The sequence below is a fragment of the Micrasema longulum genome, unplaced genomic scaffold (assembly GCF_059751315.1).
Source record: "Micrasema longulum isolate JH-2025_06_02 unplaced genomic scaffold, ASM5975131v1 h1tg000987l, whole genome shotgun sequence".
NCBI lineage: Eukaryota > Metazoa > Arthropoda > Insecta > Trichoptera > Brachycentridae > Micrasema > Micrasema longulum.
In genome coordinates this window covers 530,965-550,761 of record NW_028278176.1, presented here as the reverse complement: position 1 = coordinate 550,761, position 19,797 = coordinate 530,965, and the positions used below count along the sequence as shown (strand labels likewise).

The 19,797-nt window shown below is 33.4% G+C and overlaps 2 protein-coding genes across 2 annotated transcripts in view; one reads left to right on the top strand and one right to left on the bottom strand.

Annotated features, from left to right (window-relative positions):
* The window catches only part of Flo2 (flotillin-2), a 704,941-nt gene that overhangs the window by 194,885 nt on the left and 490,259 nt on the right, over window positions 1-19,797 (bottom strand). The gene's annotated exons all lie outside the window — the stretch shown is intronic.
* On the top strand, window positions 431-7,862 carry LOC148277746 (uncharacterized). The gene is made up of 3 exons (XM_088232480.1): window positions 431-1,760; window positions 3,483-3,797; window positions 6,064-7,862. Exons 1-3 carry the CDS (start codon window positions 462-464, stop codon window positions 7,804-7,806), a joined length of 3,357 nt encoding a protein of 1,118 aa, XP_088088606.1. The 5' UTR covers window positions 431-461; the 3' UTR covers window positions 7,807-7,862.

The following is a 19,797-nucleotide window of genomic DNA, read 5'->3' as shown; positions in this document are numbered from 1 at the left end:
ATGCAACAGCGCTTAAATAATTGATGACAAATACGTACTAATCCTGGAATTCAGGCTCAACCATTCGCACAACAAAAAAAAGCTGATCGTGTGATATTTTTCAAAGCGGAGGCCCAAGTAAGCTAAAATATTGCAGTAGACGTTTATTTACCAACTCAGATAGATTAAATTATTGATGAGCTTAAAACCAGTGTATAGTAAAATGTTTCATGTGATTGGTGGAAAAGAGTAAATAAGATATTTAAAAAATGGCGAAATTAGTTAATTTACCAACGTATTTGTCAACGGCAAGAATTTTATTTTCTTTGCTTCCAGGATTTGGATTTCTTTTAACGTTACAAAATTCTATATTAGACCACAGGCCAGATATAGTGGACATTAAAAATAGAGTGAAAAATGCGGATTACTTACATAAAGTATACGACTTTGTAATTATAGGCGGTGGAAGTGCCGGTGCGGTTATGGCAAATAGACTCTCGGAAAATCCAATGTGGAGTGTTTTACTTCTTGAAGCCGGAAAAGATGAACATATTTTAGCTGATCCTCCTTTCCTGATGCCGGCGCTGCCTCTCACAGAAATGGACTGGGCGTTTAAAACGGAACCTAGCGATAGCTATTGCCTGGGGATGACGGATAAAAAATGCAACTGGCCGAGAGGAAAAGTTCTCGGCGGTTCCAGCACTATCAATGCTATGTTATACGTCAGAGGAAATAAACGCGATTACGACATTTGGGAAAAACAAGGTAATCAAGGATGGTCTTATGATGACGTTTTACCCTACTTTAAAAAATCTGAAGATATGAGAGTCGAAGAATACAGAGACGATTATCACGGCACAGGGGGATATTTGACCATCGAGCGTTTTCGTTACAAACAACCGATTTATGAGTATTTAATGAATGCGGTTAAAGAATTAGGTTACGATTGGCTAGATTACAATGGTAAAAAGCAAACAGGGTTCATGGATCCAGTTGGAACACTGCGAGATGGTTTACGTTGTAGTACAGCAAAAGCTTTTCTAAGATCGGCAGCCCATCGACCAAATCTACATATCAGTCTGAATTCTCATGTTGAGAAAATTTTAATTGAAAAATATTCTAAAAAAGCTTACGGTGTGATTTTCAAAGGAAAGGGAACGGAATCAAAAAAAGTTTTTTCAAAAAAAGAAGTAATTCTTTCTGCTGGAAGTATCCAAAGTCCTCAGATATTAATGCTTTCCGGAGTCGGAGATTTAGAATACCTACAAAATTTAGGCATCAAACCTATGGTACATCTTCCAGGAGTTGGTCAAAATTTGCAGGATCACGTTGCAATGGGTGGAAGGCCATATTTATACAAAGAAAATGACGGTAAAGACCTTGGTTTGACTTACAAAGAAGCTTTGTCTGAGAAGAGTATCAAAGACTTTACTCATAAACACGAAGGAATTTTGTACAACTTACCAGAATGCGAAGTTCTGGGTTTCGTCAACACGAAGTACGCAAACAGCTCTGACGACTGGCCCGACGTGCAGTTGTTTTTAGGTGCCCTTGGCGACAACACAGATGGAGGAACATTCAGCAAGCGAGATACAAGTCTGAGCGATGAAGAATATCAGGCGATGTATGAAGACATCATCTTCAAGCCATCATACTCAGCGATTCCGTTGCTGCTTCGACCCAAGAGCCGTGGATATATCAAATTAAAAAGCAAGGACCCTTTCGCTACCCCTCTGATATATCCAAACTATTACTCCCACCCCGACGACGTCAAAGTTATGGTAGGAATATTATTTTATTGAACTCAACTTTGTACACGCTAATTTAAATCGTGTGAAATATACGACATCATTTGTTATACTTCCATCTTGTTCAAATTCTTAGGGTTGCTATCCCGCGGCTAGTGTCGTGGACTAACATAACAAAAGTCCGGGGTTCGCACCTCGCTCTACCACAACTAGATTACCAATTTTTGAATAGTTGGTTATTTACAACTCGTTGAAAATGCCCCCACAATATAAATATTTGGGTAAACCACAATTTTTTTTTCTTTTATTTAGGGAACATACAGTACAGTTACATAGTTTCATATTTTACACAGTTAGACTTAACTCTAATGGACCAGTGAAGTTTCCATATTATAAAGTAATTATATGTATGGTTATTAATTTAAGTACAAAAAAGAGAAGGAAAATAAACATAAATAGAGGTTAATAAAATAAATAAAACAACTTTATTTTTAACCACTAACTTTTATTTTTCACCGACCGGTTTCAAAGCAAACAAGCTTCTTTGTCAAGGTAATTCAAATATAAACTTCATAAATAGAAGTTTTTTAAAAATTTTAATTGAAGTAAAAAAAATAAGAAAATTTGTAAAAGTAATTAAAAGTTAAGAATTAAAATAAATAATGAAAAACGTGCTTAGATGTAAAAGTAAAATAAAATAATTATAACATTTTTTTAAAAAGGAAAAACTTAAAAATACACATACATATTTCAAAGGATTCAAAGAAACGATGAGAAAAATGTAAAATATTCATTTTTTCACAAAAAAGCCACAGTTCGTATCAAAAACCACATTAAAATAAATTGAAACGATGATAAGCGTAATGATTTTTTAATTAAAATAAAAACATTTTGCTATTTTCCTAACTCCTTATTAATAATACGTGTTTTTTTAATCTATCTTTTTTCATTGATTGGTTTGGTGTTGATTTTGTAAAACTCCATATTTAAACTTATTATATTAGAAATCAAACACTGATTAGAGTCTACTGAACACTTTATTTTATTTTTACAAATATAAAATATTTAAAAACAAAAATTTCGTGACAATTGTTTCGCCTTGTTAGGGCATTTTCAAACGAATGTGAAGAAACGACGTGTCACGAAAATTTTGTTTTTATATTTGTAAAAATAAAATAAAGTGTTCAGTAGACTCAAATCAATGTTTGATTTCTAATATTATAAGTTTAAAGTGCTTTTATTTCTCACATATTTTTATTATTAATTGAATCATTAATGAATTTTGTTAAAATAATTTTTATTGAAATTATTATTAAAATGTTCGTATGATGGTACTCCGGACATAGAAATATTTATATTTTAAAATCATTTTTTTATTTTATTTATTAACGGTCGTGGCCAAATTGTACAAATTGTAAAAGATAGAGTAATAAAGTATAAGATACATATTAAGTTTATACATTTTACATAATATGATGTACACATAGGCACAATGCGAATGTTGTATACGTTAGTATAAATAAATTTAATTTTACGTATTTAAAAACACATTGAATTTTTGGTTCATTGATTATTGTTAAACCTTCTATTGTTATTTTCTTTTCAAATCCTTCAATTGGGAAAAATGCATGTTTAAAATATGTTTTCAATTCTGTGTTTTAAAATATAAATAAAAAATAATATTTCTTCAATAAATTAATTGCATCGTTGGAATAATCAAGGTTGAAATTATTTCATTGTAATTATTTTTTCCAGATTGAAGGGGCCAGAATAGCACATGCCCTAAGTAAGACCCCAACCATGCAGAAGATCAAAGCCAACGTACTCAAGAAGCCTTTTATCGGCTGTCGAGATGTAATCACAAAACAACGCGAGCGCGTTTACAATCAAAATAAAATGTCGAAAAAACAGAGACAAGATTTCGAACTGTATGATGAGGAATTATTTTTAAGTGACGCGTTCTTGGAATGTCAAGCAAGATATCATACTTTGACCATCTACCACCCTGTTGGAACATGCAAAATGGGTCCGGAAAGTGATACACAGGCTGTTGTGGATGACAGATTAAAGGTAAATATTCTTCGACACATATGGCCATTTGAAAATAACCGCCAAGGACGGGAATGAATGGAGTAAAGATGCGAGTGTTTACTTCAAACATATTCCTGGGAAAACCAGAAAAAATACATATTCGCTATCAATTTTAAGAAGATAACAAATTCTCTTTTATGTTTCTTGTATTTTTTACACTATTATTTAAGCATCATAATTTTTTTGTACAAAAAAAATGTTTCAAGAATATCTTAACTCACTTCGGGCGGGAAAGGTATTTCTACCCGTTCAGTCGATTGATGCTTAACGGCGGGAAGGGTAGAAATACTTTTTGCGCTGGCCTCATTTCAAAGGCAAAAAAAGGAATTATCCAATGTTTTTATATGAATATTATATACCAATCTCTTTGTTAAGATCTTAATTATATGTACATGATTTTCAAATAGCCGTGCAAATCTTCTTTTTTATATACAAAATATAAAATAAAATACAAAACATGTAATGTTATAAAATAGAAATCGAGTTTAATTAAAAAATTGAACCATAATGGTGTCGAATTACAAATAATATTTGGTTTTGGTTTGTAATTTTATAACTTGGATATGCTGAGTTAGTGTGAAGATTTTTTTTTTTTAATATTATTTTTTTTTTTTTTTAATTTCATTGATAAACCCTTACGGGTTACATACATTTAACAAAATATTCTCACTTTTAAAATTCATATTCTACTGTTAATAATAATATTTTTAACATCTTTTGTAAAGGTTGTCTGAGTCTTTTGTTTAGTTTTGTCTGATAGTTTATTGTATAATTTCAGTCTATGGTTTATTAGTCTCGATTGTCCTTTTCTCGTTTTAAAAGATTGTGTATGATATTTTTCTGATATTCCCGTATTGTGTTCATGTTTACTACAGTTTTTTTTTAAGTTTTAATTCTTCATCTACAATTACATCAGTGGCTAATTTATGAATAAATTTTAAAGATTCTAGTTTAAAGAGTTCAGTTACATTTGATTGTTTAGTTTGTTCAAAAAGTTCTTTAGTTGCTGTTAGATAGGAAGGTCATATACTAACTTTAATATTTTATTTTGCTGTCTTTGTAGTCTGTTTATGTCATTTTGATTTCCTGTTCCCCATAACATATTTTAGTTTTTACATAGGCTTCATACATTATTTTTTTTTCCTTTATTGGAACAAAGTTTTTGATTTTAAAAAATAGACTCGATAAAGTCGCCACTTTGCTAATTAAATTGTTGATATGAATTGTCCATGTCAATTGTCTGTCTATTGTTAGTCCTAAGTATTTAACATGTTCAATTTCAGTAAGTCGTTCATTATTTATGTAAGCATCTACTTTGTGACGTTTTTTTCTAGATTCAAAATGGATAATATTGCTTTTTTTTTTCATTATTATTTTCGAAGATATAGCAATTTCAAATAAATTAAAGAAATTTGCGCGGGACCTTTATTTTCGCCCGTCGCCAGTCGCCAGCGGTCCTCAGGCGCAATAACTTTCCCGCCCGAAGTGTGTTCAAATAAATCAATGTAAAAATAAAAAGGTTATTTTGTACATTTTGAGGATTGTTAACATAGTGTTATAATTCCATAGTGTTTTGAAACTTATTTTACAATATTTTTTTCATTTATTTATAAGTAGTTTATTACACATTTCTGAGACATAAGTCCCGGTTGTTAAAAGTCCAGTGTTGAGTTGGGACGAGTACTTAGTTGACACAGACATACGAGTATATCACCACAAATATTATATTGTATCAGAAACATAATAATAATTTAAAAAAATAATTTATGACAATATGGTAAACGGTAAACACAAAATAATCGGAAAATCACCTAGGAGTTTCTCACTCAAATCCCTTCTACTAAGGAAAATCTAGACCTCAACTCATCTTTTGAAGATAGTTTTTGTCCTTGAGAGCTTAATACGCTCTTCCAAATTATTAAACACTCTCGGTGCTATAAAGGAGAGATGTCTCTGAGCAAAAGTCGTACGGATTTTAGGTATGAAATAATTCGTGCTATGGTATGCTCTAGTATGACGGTTCAAATCACGCTCTACCACATACTGTTTCCCATTTTCTAAAACAGTTATTTAGGACTTTAAAAAAAATGCCCAAATTTAAAAAAAAAATTGACTAAATAAGGCGAAAAAACTTTTTAATAACTATGGGCCATTAAAGTAAATTCGGAAGAGCTGTACCTGTAGCATTTAGTCGATACTAAATAGGTACTGAATTTTTAAGCAATAATGCATTATTTCCTTGCAGGTTTACGGAGTGCAAGGACTGCGAGTCGTAGACGGTAGCATTATGCCCAACATCGTCAGTGGAAACACTAATGCACCAATAATTATGATAGCAGAAAAGGCAGCCGACATGGTGAAAGAAGATTGGCAAACTGGTATGCGCTTAGTGAATTCTCTACTGAACAAAAACAGGATGTCTCTACCCGATAAAATATCATTATTCAGGAATAAGTATAACCCTCCCTCTTTCACTGAGGGTACAACAAAGGGAAAAGAAAAGAGCCACACTGTTAGCGACATTTATTCCAAACAAAATGGTAAGGATTTCAATTTAAACATAAATGTATCTAAACACAAAGACTCTACGAGTTTAAACAGCGAGTACTATAAAAAATTCTTCAAATTCGAGAAACAAAATGAAAACATAAAACCGAAAACTGGGAACCAGAAAGCCGACCAATACAAAACAGATGATAACTTTAATAATGAGCAACAATATATGAAAAAAGAAAACGCAGTTAATCAGTACAGTGAAAATGAATTACAGAACGCGGAAGACGACGATGAATACATAGAAAATTTTGAAGACAGCGAAAATTTTGTACACAATCGTTTTAACCTAGATAAAGCACCATCAAACGGGGAGTTCGATATGGAACTTTATAGTAAGCTTTCGCAAGATTACAGTCCTCAAGTCATGACTGACTCAAACTGGAAAGAAAATATGAATTGCAGACATGAAAAGACCATCTACAATCACTTCGATAAGGAAAATACTGAAATAAACGTCTATACTTGTTACGATAGTAAAAATAATTTCAACGAAGGATGGATACCGCAGCGACACGACGGAATTGATAGTAATATAGAAAATGAAGGTGGATTTGAAGGATTCGATGTATATTACGTTCATCCAGTTTACAAAAACAAGCTAAATAATACAAGAAGACGAACAAATTACAGTCAAAATGAATACGCTAAGTGGATGCAAACCTTGAATAAATACAAACATTTTAGTGAAAATGAAATATCCTATGATGACCAGCTTTTTGGACGTAAGTATTCTAATTACCCATCGGATATTTTATCGCAACAAAACAATTTAGGTAATGTAGCTAAAACAACCTTAACAGAGGGTAAAAATAATTTCATTCCAATGGAAAATTACTATACAAACAGACCAGATAAGTATACATATTATCCCATGGTTAATTCAAGACGAGGCAACGAACTTCATCTATATACCGAAAGTCCTATAAATTTAGATGATCCACATTTCAAAAAAACAGAAAATATTGAAAAAAATGGTAATCCTTTAGATCCGATTGAGTATTATGCATCCGGATCGAAAATCGACTTTGACGAAATAGAAAAGTATTTCATAGTTCATCAGAACTTGGGCGAAAAAAAGGAACAAAAACTTATTGATCAGTATACTAAATGGGAGTTGGATAGATACTCACCAATTTACAAGCAAGAATCGAACCCCAAACAGTTCGCACCAATTTATTCGAGCCCAGATAACAAAGAAAAAGAAATGGTAGGAAAATTAAGTCCGTTTCAACTAGCAGAAACTGATGATGTGGCAATATGGGATCAAATTATTCCCTTAGAGAACACGAGACAAGAAGTTTTAGAAGAACACTTTGATCCGGATAAATTTACACCAGTTGACCACCGAACAACGTCACAAAATTATTATAATACATTTAGTAGATATGATAGAGAAATGCATCTACCAAGAAATGGATTTAAAACATTCTAATACGAATATTGCAACAAATTTTGTGAATATATTGAATAAACGATTTAAAAAAAAAATGTTGATTGTTGTGCATTTAAAATTAAATATATATTCTGGGAGAGCGAGACATTTTGTGAAACTATTCAAAAATCGGTTTTTGCTATTGGTTTTTTTTAGAGACAATTTTTTTTTATTATTAGTTGTGATAAAATAAGAAAATCAGCAGCATTAAGAAACGTAAGATTATAATTCAACACCGGGCATGTTAACCAAACGCATTTACAGCACGCTATAACGCGTATTTAGTACGTAAAAACGCGCTATAACTTGCTACAATTGCGTTCGGAATACCAGCCCAGAGCAGCTCAAAATTCTCTATTAGGAAAAGCAATTAGTAGAACATATTATTTATATTTTTATGTATTTCATTGCTTTATATTTGTTTTATTATATATTATACTATATTATTTATGTTTAAGTAACATGTATTCTTGGCAAATATATATACTTTATATTTGTACAATAATGATTTTTAATATCTTACATTAGTTTTAGTTTTTTTTTTTTATGTTATTGTTTTATTAGTATAGGACTACTTACGCTCTAAAGATAAAAAATCTCCATCTTAGAACAGGCTGTGCCATGTTAGATGGAGACTATCGTAAACAGAGAACACTCTGTTTTCATTTGACATTAATTGGTTTTATATAAATTCCCTGTTATTAAGTATGTATATTATTATATTAAATTTATGTATATTAAATTTATAAATAAATATAAAATAAATATTCAAAATGTGGGCCATGTGCAGGCTAGTTTGCGTCTTGGGCCTTAACTAAACAAAATGTAAATATTTTGAGTACAGCGAATTTAAATGATTTTACTGGCAGCAATCATTAATTTTTTTACACGAGTCAAGCAAAAATAAACCACCGAATCATCAGACAAATATTTGATCATCAAACTCCGTTACAAAGTATGATTTCTAGGTTTGCATACGGTGCAATTAATCAAAATAAAATACGCAGTTAGAATACTTGATTTTTGCGTGTCGTTGTTCTTGAACCACGTAGGGTCATCAAATTTGCACTTTTATTTTGTAGAAATTACAATAATATTATCTTAACTCATTTATTCAAGTTTTACGTGTACTAAAATACTTTTATGTGTACATTTGCGGGCCTATTGTTTTAAGCAACATTTTCCAACCAGCCAAAACGAGAATGGAGTAAAGATGGTTACGGTTTGAGTTTTCCGATTTTATATTTGTTGGTTTGGGGGCAGAGATAGCTTGTAACTACATAATAAATAGACGAAAATAATTTTGCTAAACATATTATATGATAAGGAATGTGGGATAAGGAAATAAGTTTAGTAGGAGACAGGAAGAAGATCCAGGGGTGGTATTCCAAACGCTTTTGCAACCGTATTATCCCGCGTATTTATTTACAAAATACACTAGAAAAACAGTTTTCTCGTGCCACGAAAGCGGTTCAGAATAGCACCCCAGGAAAGCAAAGGTTTTTTTAAATATTCAAAGTTTTTTTCCGCGATGAGGCTCGCAACCCATCAGGTCGCTTCTCTCGGGGGGGCGCAAAGAGGAGGAATTCTCAGGAATGTAGAATTGCCACTTGGAATGTAAGAGGACGTATGACTGATAAGATGAATGAACTGTGTGATATAATGAAGAATAAATGTATAGATTTATTGTGTGTCTCTGAGACTTGGAAGAAAGGGAGTGGTTCGATGGAGCACGGTGATACTCTGGTTCTCTGGTCCGGTCTCCCTGAGACGGACAGAGCTTGCCGGGGTGTTGCTGCGTTTCTATCACCAAGAATGATAGAGGGCATGAATGAATATGAATTTGTAAGTGAGAGAGTCATGTTTGTCAGATTTAAGGTCGGACTGACAAGATTGCTTGTTATCATAGGATACGCTCCTGTCAACTCCGACTGTGAATCTGAGAAGGACGAGTTTTGGACGAGTCTAATGAATGTGATGAATGGGAAAAAAGATAACGAAAGGATAGTTTTGGCTGGAGATCTTAATGGTTGGGTGGGAACAAGGAGAGATGGGCTGGAGTCAGCTCTAGGTATGTTTGGGGATGCAAGAGTGAATGACAATGGGAAAAGACTGCTAGAGGTATGCCTGGAATGGAACCTTTTTGTATCGAATACATTTTTCGAGCATAAAGGAATCCACCAATACACATGGGAGAGAGGAAATGAAAGGTCGATTATCGATTATGTCATCATTGACTCTAGATTGAAGCCTGTAACTGTCGACACACGTGTGTACAGAGGGGCCGAGATGGAATCAGACCATTTTTTAGTGGTCTCAAGGGTGATTCTGTTTAAGGGATGGCGGTCCCAAACAAACAAAGTGCAGGCTCCTTCTAGAGTCAAAGTTGAAAAACTGCAAAATGCTGACATAAAAGATAATTTTGAAAGATCTGTGAGTCACAGACTGAACGAAAAAGATGTAGAATGTATGGGTATAAATGATATGTGGGAGTGTTTGAAAATAAGTATGTGCGAGGCGGCGAAAGAAGTGTGCGGTGTGACAACGCTAGGGAGAAAGAAAGGTGATGCGTGGTGGGACGACGAAGTCAAAAAACTCGTTAAAGAAAAGAAGGATGCGTGGATAAATTTGCTTGCTGTAAAAAAGAATACAATTGAATATGAATCGGCTAAACGCGTGTATGGTGAAAGTAAGAAAAAGGTTAAGCAGGGTGTATGTGAACGGAAGAAAAAATTGAAGGAATGAAAATGACACACAATTTCCATGAAAACATTAAAGTTTTCTGGAAAGCTGTGAAAAACTCCAGGAGTAGCAGTGAAAGCGGAGGCATGACAGTTGTTAAAGATAAGGATGGAAAAATGGTGACTAGTGAGAGTGGAATAAAAGAGAGATGGAAGGAATACTTTGAGGAAGTTTATGAATCGCACACTGGTAACTCGGGCGGTGCCGATGTATTGACATTATCCGAGGTGTGTTTGAACGCAAATGATGAGGAAAGTCAGATTAGTATGAAAGAAATTATCAGTGTTGTCAAATGTATGCGGAATGGTAAAGCGCAAGGGTATGACTGTATTGCAGCAGAGTTTATTAAGTCGGGTGGCAAATTAATTCTCACATGGCTACATAAACTTTTTAACTTGTGTCTCAAGGAGGAAAGGACTCCACCTGATTGGAGGAGGGCAGTTGTTATGCCGTTATACAAGGGAAAGGGTTCTAAGGTGGAGTGTGGGAATTACAGAGCTATCAGTCTTCTGAGCGCTGTCGGCAAAATGTATGGAAGAATACTGATAGAAAGAGTAAGTCAATGGGTAAAGGTAAATGGGTCATTAACTTCCTGGTTTGACATCCCTAAAGGAGTCAAACAGGGATGTGTAATGTCACCGTGGTTATTCAACATATACATGGATAAATGTATGAAAGAATTGAAAAGTATGGATGTGGGAGCGAAAATGAGTAATCTAACTGTCAGTTGCCTTCTGTACGCCGATGACGCAGTCCTCCTAGCTGACAGCGAAGAGGAACTGCAATCCTTGGTTACAAAGGTTTACGAAGTGTGCAAGGAGAGTGATTTGCTAATGAATGTGCAAAAGTCGAACGTCATGGTCTTTGAAAGAAATGTAACTATGACTGAATGTAAGATTGTAGTAAATGGAGACAGTTTGAAACAGGTCGAAGAATTTGTATATCTGGGTAGTATGTTTACTAGAGATGGAAATATGGACAAGGATATTGAAAGGAGGGTTAGTGCCGGTAACAGAGTTAATGGTGCCTTAAAGTCTGTCGTAGCAAATAAGTGTCTATCGCAAGAGGCTAAATTAGCAGTTCATAATGGAGTTCTGGTACCAACCCTAATGTATGGAAGCGAAGCATGGAGTTGGAAAAAAAGGGACGAAAGTAGACTGAATGCTGTTGAAATGCGATCCCTCAGGCGAATGTGCGGAAAAACAATGTATGATAGGTGCCCTAATGTCGAAATTAGAGCAGAATGCAAGGCTGAGTTAAGCATTATCGACAAAATTAAGAAAGGTCTTTTGCGGTGGTTCGGTCATGTGGAGCGAATGAATGATGAAAGAACGGCTAAAAAGATTTATGATGCGAATGTGTCTGGTTGTAGAAGTCGAGGAAGGCCGAGAAAGACATGGCATGATCAAGTACAACAAATTCTTGAAAGTGGTCATGTGAAAAGTCGGAATAATCGACGTGCGTGCATGAGAAGATGTATGAATGTGAAGGAAGCAAAGGAAGTGTGCCAGGACAGAGTGGTGTGGCGTTCTATCCTCTCTGCCTACCCCTCCGGGGAAATGGCGTGATGGTTAGTTAGTTAGTTAGTTAAAAGTTTTTTTCCAAACGTATATTTTTTTCTTTCTTTTTTTAAACATAATTTTGTTTTTATTTCGTTTTTACTTCAGTTCCAGGATGCAGAACTAAGTTCGCACAGAGGCACTCCTTACACGTTGGTCCGAGATCTTTCAATCTTCCATTTAAAGAATTACAAAACATTAAATCACTTATACCGTTTAAAGTAGGTTTGAGGTATTGGATTAGCATGGAAGGAATAGATAGACACCTTCTTTAAAAAAATATTAAAAAAATATTTAACAAAATACTGCAAATAAATCCTGTCTTTTGTTCTATCAGCATATTATGTTAATCTTATTTGTTTTTTTTTCTTTCTTCATGGTTATGTCATACCATATTTATATGCTATAAACTTTAAATCATTAAAAAAGGAATGGCCCACGCTCAGACGCTGAAGTCTTTGTGGGCATTTTTGCCAAATTATGTTATAGCTTAATTTTAAGATGTATTTATTAAAGTGTATTTTTGTTATTAAAATTCTATGTAAATATATGTATGGAAAAATAAACAACAAAAAAAAACTTTTCGTAGCTCCGTGTCCGGTAAAAATTTGGGTCGCTTCGAAAGTACTTTGGTGATGACGACGGAAGTTTGCTTCATCAGCCAGCGTGGAATGTTTATGTATCGTATTTTATATAGTCACTACGATTTTTATAGCTTTGAAATTGTTTAATTACTCCGCGAGTGACGTCACTTCGGTAAGTAGACTTGATTGGTGAGTTGGCTTGCCGGAAACTGGAAAATATCGTGACACCCTATCGTTGGTTGATTTAAAAGAATTTGTGATGCCATGGCGTCCTCTAAAATGTATGAAAAATTGATCAAAAATATTTAGGTTCATACGTTTTAGAGAAACTTTGCGGTACAATGAAATGCTCTAATTTTTACCGCGTGTAAGAATTTTTTTGCATCTAATTTCCCGTAGCACTGAACTTCCTTATTGCTGATCTTAATTAGATTTCTTTTTCCATAATATTATGAGTAGCCATCGAGTAGAAAAATCTAGGTGAGAATTCTATTTAGATTTCACACACAATATTTTTTATGTGATTGAAGTTCTAAATTAATATATCTGTTGAAATTTATAGTAACAGAGAGGGAAAACATATTCCAACGAGAAGGGATTGTAAAAGTCTAAGCATTTCCAGAGAGTATAACCTGTCATTGGCCAGTTTAAGTGTCCACTTTACACACTGTGAAACATTAAATTCTGCCTCTGTTAAAAAAATCTGAATTTTTCATAACCACTCTAAATGCATAGACTTTCATATTCCCCTTTCAAAAATACTTTCCTTTCAGTCGGAATAAATTTTAAACCTTAACAACTCCCTAGGAAGTAAAATTCAGGCTTAGCCATTAGCCAAACATTTGGACATACTAAAATTATTGTTGTTTGATCTAATTAATGAAAAAAAATTAACAAAAGCAGATCTTTTTAATTTCCAAATAATTTATACTTACCGAAATGTCATACTAAATTATTCCGGCAGAATTACGTTTATTTAGGCCTAAAAACTTTAACAGCCTCCCTAAACAAAATAAGAAAATAAAAATAAAGGAATACCCAGAAAAAAAACAACTTGAAGGACTAATAAAAATATCGATGTATTATATTTTTATCATTTGAAATACCTCGTCTCTTTTTTGGAGAAGACAGCATAAATAATAACCTTATATTATAACCTTAATTTGTTGCAACAGACAGGAAAAACATTTTGGACATACTCAAGACTTATATAATGTAATAATAACTGTCATAATGTAACTTAATTACATATCTTTATATGTATAATTCTTCTGTACGTGTGATGTCACTGAACTCCTCATAAACGGCTAAACCGATTTAGGTGCGGTTTTTAGCGAAATGTAGATCTTTGCGCTGCGCGTGTTCGTAGATATTAAAACTTTCAATCGAATCTGTAAAAAAAAATAGAAGCACAAATCTTTTTTTATCGACCCACCAGGGTTGCATTCGACGAGAATGCATCCAAAAAAAATGTAAGAATTTTTTTTTTTTGTGTTTTAAAAAGTTTGTTTTTGAATGTTTAATTGAATGAATTCAATACATTTTTGAAATCGCATTCATGAATAAAGTGCACCCCTGTTGGTGAGAAAATCCGAGTTTTACATTTGCAAAAAGAATTCTATATTTGAAAATTAATTCGTTTTAGTTTTGGAATTCAATCATAAAGAAGTATCTAGGTACCCGCTTATCAATGCAAAGTTTTTTTCCAGTGTAATAGCAGGCAAGCCAACGTTCTGGCAGGACAACGTCTGTCGGGTCCGCTAGTATGTAATATATTAAACAAATGATAAACAATCTATCCCTGAAAATAATGATAACTAAAATGGAACTATCCGCTTGCAACAAATTGCAACAACAAAATCTACCGACTTTACCTGTGACACTTCTGATCCATGCCGTAAATTAAATGCATTTCGGTAAACACTAATTTTCTTTAATTCAAGGAAATATTTAAACAGAGCGACACATTTCTCTCCGGGGACATTGACCTTTATAAAGCAAAGTCACCCAGACACGGGCTGCGAAAAAATATATAAATGAACGAAAAAATTTAAAGACCAAAATAACTAATCTTTATTATATACAATTATTCTGTACGTGTGATGTCACTGAGCTCCTCTAAACTGATTTACGTGCTGTTTTCAGCGAAATGTAGATCTTTGTGCACCCCTGTGGGTGAGAAGAGCCGAGTTTGATATTTGCAAAAAGAATTATTTATTTATTTATATTTGGATAATTTATATAGCGCCGTTTTTGTGAAAATCACCTCAAGGGCGCTGTACAATAAATAAATATCCCATTACGTCTTGCAGCTACAGAGCGCATGGACGGTTGATATTCTTGTTCCTCGTCTCCAATAATGATATACAGGAGCTAGATTACAGCACGTCTTGCAGCTACAGAGCGCATAGACAATAAGAAATCTAGCCCCTTTTTACATTTTTTATTTGACAATAAAGTTTAGACATTTAAGCTAGGGTTTCCTAGGACAGCGGTGCCCGTATCTTAACGGCCGTAGTGAACGGTGATGCGGTAGACAGCCGTCGTAGTGGTGAATAGAGAGTGGTTTTATTTTTTAACGGTGTTATCAACACCATTTTTATAGGAAACCACTTTCTAGTCACCGTTACGACGGCTGTCAACCGCATCACTGTTCACTACGGCCGTTAAAATACGGGCACCGCTGTCCTAGGAAACCCTAGCTTAAATCTCTAAACTTTATTGTCAAATAAAAAATGTAAAAAGTGATATTTAAAAAAAATTATAAAAAACCAATTTATAAAAATAGATATTAGATTACAACAAGTCTTGCAGCTACTGAGCGCATGGACGGTTGGAATTCTAGACCTCATTTACTAAATTAGGATATTTGATAGTTGATAACATTTACCTATTGAAGCTAGATTACTAATCGTCTTGCAGCTACAAAGTGCATGGACGAGTAAAATTCTGGCCACTTAAAATTATCAATAAATTTACAAAAACAAACATTGAGCATAATAGTAAATTTGTAAAGTGTTCGTGTTAAAAAGTAAACAATAAAAAACTAAACAGATAAAGCACTTCAACACTATGGATAGCATAACAGATAAAAATATCCGAAGGGTAGCTTTCGTAAATTTCGTAAAATTTTGGGTAGTCACTAGTCACTGTCGCGCAAGTGCAAACACATGTTGTTTGTTTAATTCCTAGAAGATGGTCCGGTCCACGTGTAGTTGCCGGAGGGGGGAAAGAAGCCCATTGTTCCAACGACTTTGTATCCATTTTAGTCTGTATTATTTCGTTTTATAATGAGTATGAAATTCCCGCTTAATTTTATTTATTTTTTACATAATTATTAGACAAACGTGTGTATGAGAGTGGTTTGAGGATTGACGTATCATTTTGTATGTACGAGTATATTCGAAATAATATTTTAAGTCTATTGAGTATTTATAAAAAAGTTCACTTTTAGTAGCACTGTTGTAATTTATCGTGGGAGGTGGTTTTTTTTGTTGAAAATGAATTATTTTATATTTTGGAATTCAACCATAAACAAGTACCTGGGTACTCAAATTCAATATTTAAATATTAATAATTTTTAGTTTTGGAATTCAATCAAAAACAAGTACCTAGGTACCTACTTATCAATGAAAAGTATTTTTCCAAGTTAATAGCAGGCAAGCCAACGTTCGGGCAGGACAACGTCTGTTGGGTCCACTAGTAATATATAAAGAATTACAATGAATTCAAAAGTAGACATTCTTTCTGACTAATCGATTTTTTTGTTTTGTTTTCGTATTTTTAAAAGCAGTTGCAATGGTAAAATTTAATAATATTATTTAATTACATACATCGTTCTTTTATTTATTGTTTATAGAGAAACCAATGGTAGATCATATTATAAAAAAATGTATACAGGAAGGTTTTAAAACGTGCCCCGATTCAGACTTGAATGTCCGCGTGGTTATTGGCTTTGACTGTGCGGTGGGTCATAGTACATTTTCAGTCCGTTGTTTAACAGACGAGATTGTCCTATTTTTGTTTTTGTTGTATGTATATAGTAATGAAATGAAGTTGTCATGTAGTGATTTTTGTAGATATTTATTAATAAAATTCTATAGTTAATGCCTTTGATAAAAATATTAATAAAATTCCTTGGTTAAGTTTTACTTTGTTTAATTTGGCACTGAGCGCTTTCGCTTAAGAAGACATCTTCAAGACTGAGGTATTTTTTAAGCTAAACTTTCGTATTGTGAAACCCACGATACTACGGGACATGTCATGGCTTCTAGGGTAAAGCTGGGGTTTCCTAGGACAGCGGTGCCCGTATTTTAACGGCCGTAGTAAACGGTGATGCGGTAGACAGCCGTCGTAACGTCGACTAGAGAGTGGTTTCCTAGGGAAACGGTGTTAAATAGTGTTGATAACACCATTTTCCTAGAAAACCACACTCTAGTCACCGTTACGACGGTTATCTACCGCATCACCGTTCACTACGGCCGTTAAAATACGGGCACCGCTGTCCTAGGAAACCCTAGCTTTACGGTGGCATTCAATTTAACACAATAATATACATGTCATGTATTGTAATGCAAACTGACGAAGAAACAACATGTATAATATGTGTAATGTAATATAAACTTGGAGCTGAGCTGAATACATAGCGCATTCATTCTATGAACAATGCACTTTACTAAGATTTCCAAACACTCAGATTAAGAATATAAAAAGTAATTCACAGTGATAGTCTACAGTCTCAATTCATTCAATGCGTATTAATTTTTTTTTTTTCAATTTAAAATTTATTTATTAACCCTTACGGATTATTACATTCACTATATTTTTTTATTCATACTATGTTGTTGATAATAATATTTTGTACATATTTTGAAAAGTTTATCTGAGTCTTTTGTTAAGTTTTGTCTGGTAGTTTAATGTATAATTTCAGGCCCAAGTTTATTAGTCTCGACTTTCCTTGTCTCGTTTTAGACAGTTGTAAATGATTTTTTTTCGGGTATTCTCGTATTGCGTCCATGTTTACTACAATTTTTTTCAAGTTTTACAACTATATTATTATATGACACTAGACAAAGACAAAACAATTCAACAAAAACAAAAACGAGTCTTTTGTTTAATTTTGACTGGTAGTTAATTGTAAAATTTAAGTAACTTAGTCTCGATTGTCCTTGTCTTGTTTTGGAATGTTGTATGTGATATTGTTCTGATATTCTTGAATAATGTCCATGTTTATTACAATTTCGGCCTCGTGGTGTAATGGTCAGCGCGCTGCCTACCGTGTGATTCGGTCTCGGGTTCAATTCCCGACATAGTTTACATGAATTATTTGTTTAAAAGAGGGTTTTACACTAGAATATTTCATAGACCCTGGACTGGTACCTGAAGCGTAAGACAGATCACCTTACCTGCATGTAACAAAATTAATCGAGATATGCTGCGATTGGTGTACCAATCCAGTGCCCTATGCACCATTAGGTGCGGAAAGGGAACGATGATGTTTTAACTTTTTTTCAAAGTTTTAGTTCTTTGTCTACAAAGATATCAGTGGCTAACTTATGAATGAATTTTATAGATTTTAGTTTTAAAAAAAAGTTTATTTACATTTAATTGTATGGTTTTTAAGAGTTTTCTAGTTGGTGTAAGATACAAAAGGTCATAATATACTAGCTTAAATATTTTATTTTGCTGTCTATGTTATGTACGAGTATATGCCGCCGCCATATAGTTAAATCAGCCACTCAATTGGGCGGCTAGGCTGTTCATTAAATGCCGGCATTCAATCGAATGGCTAACGGACGCTTTGTCAAAATGTTGAAAGCAACGTTTAACGAAAGGGCTAAACGTCGCTTAGCCTTTTTAATTTTAATACAACAATAATAATAGTTTTATTTGTTTTGTTATGTGAAGTCGGTTAGGTGCGGATGGGTTGGGTTGAATTAAATACAAAAAAAAATGCCTTATTTTACTTAATAAGTCTCTCGAGTAAAAGTATAATCTCTCGGTTGAACGCGAGGTGTCGAAAATGTAAACTTTCATCTACTACGCATTCCATTTTGAAGGCTTGTAATTAAACCAATTAATATATTCAGTATTTTGGCCATTAGTTACCCCGTAGACGTCGCTTAGTACGCAACTGCCGATTTAAATTCAATTACGTCGTGTTGTGTCGTTTTTAAGTGTCAAAATACTGCTGGGATTAAAAGGGAATAGGGTGGGATCATATTTCACGTGTAAGTAGCGAATTGACAAATAACGTTATTTAAGAATTCGATTATTTTACCGTCTGTATAAGTAAAATATTAAAATGTTTTAATTTTATTTACTAACTGAACGATAATTTAATGTTTTTTTAAAGTTTGTCTAATAAAAGTACCTGTTTTTTTAACGTTTTTATTCCAGTCAGTCAATTATTTTAATTAACATAACATAATACAAAATTATCTTATGTTTGTGTTATGATATTATTTTGTTCGCGGTTCGGCAACATTCCGCGGCCACTTCACGCATGCGCGCAGGTGAAGATGTCGTGCAGGGGAGGGGGGGGGAATCTCACGCCTTCGGGGCCCCGATAACAATGGAAAGTTGACATTTATCTTAAATTTTATCTACAAAGTAAAACGATGTTTTCTGTATAAAAAGCAGACTATGCTTACAGTTTTTTCTTCTGAACATATTAAATTATAGGTTACTGACAAATATACATTGAATGTTCATGCAAATATACAAATTTTCGTACACAAATATCAGTTTTTCTTTATAGACAGTCGAGAAAACTCTGTTAACTTCCCATTGTAATCGGGGCCCTGGTATATTATAATAGGAAAATATCACATACTACGAATACCGATAAAAATATATGAAATGGATTTAGAATAATTAATTATATTTTCAAAATCAATACGAATATCGTGGAGAAATGTTTACATACATAAATGAAAAAAAAAAAATTTAATAAAAATACGTTGCAATAAAAACGCGACGTGTCTGGCTTTGGTTGTTGTGACGTCAAGATGCGTGATAATGTTCTAAACAAATTTCAATGGCCAGGAACAAATAAACGTGAATCTTGGCGGTATTAGGGGCGTGGCCAATGGAATGACCGTTTT

Coding starts and splice junctions, on each gene's coding strand:
- LOC148277746 (XM_088232480.1), top strand. CDS start 462: ATGGCAAATAGACTCTCGGAAAATCCAATGTGGAGTGTTTTACTTCTT. Junction 1,761..3,482: donor CCGACGACGTCAAAGTTATG/GTAGGAATATTA, acceptor TATTTTTTCCAG/ATTGAAGGGGCCAGAATAGC. Junction 3,798..6,063: donor TTGTGGATGACAGATTAAAG/GTAAATATTCTT, acceptor ATTTCCTTGCAG/GTTTACGGAGTGCAAGGACT.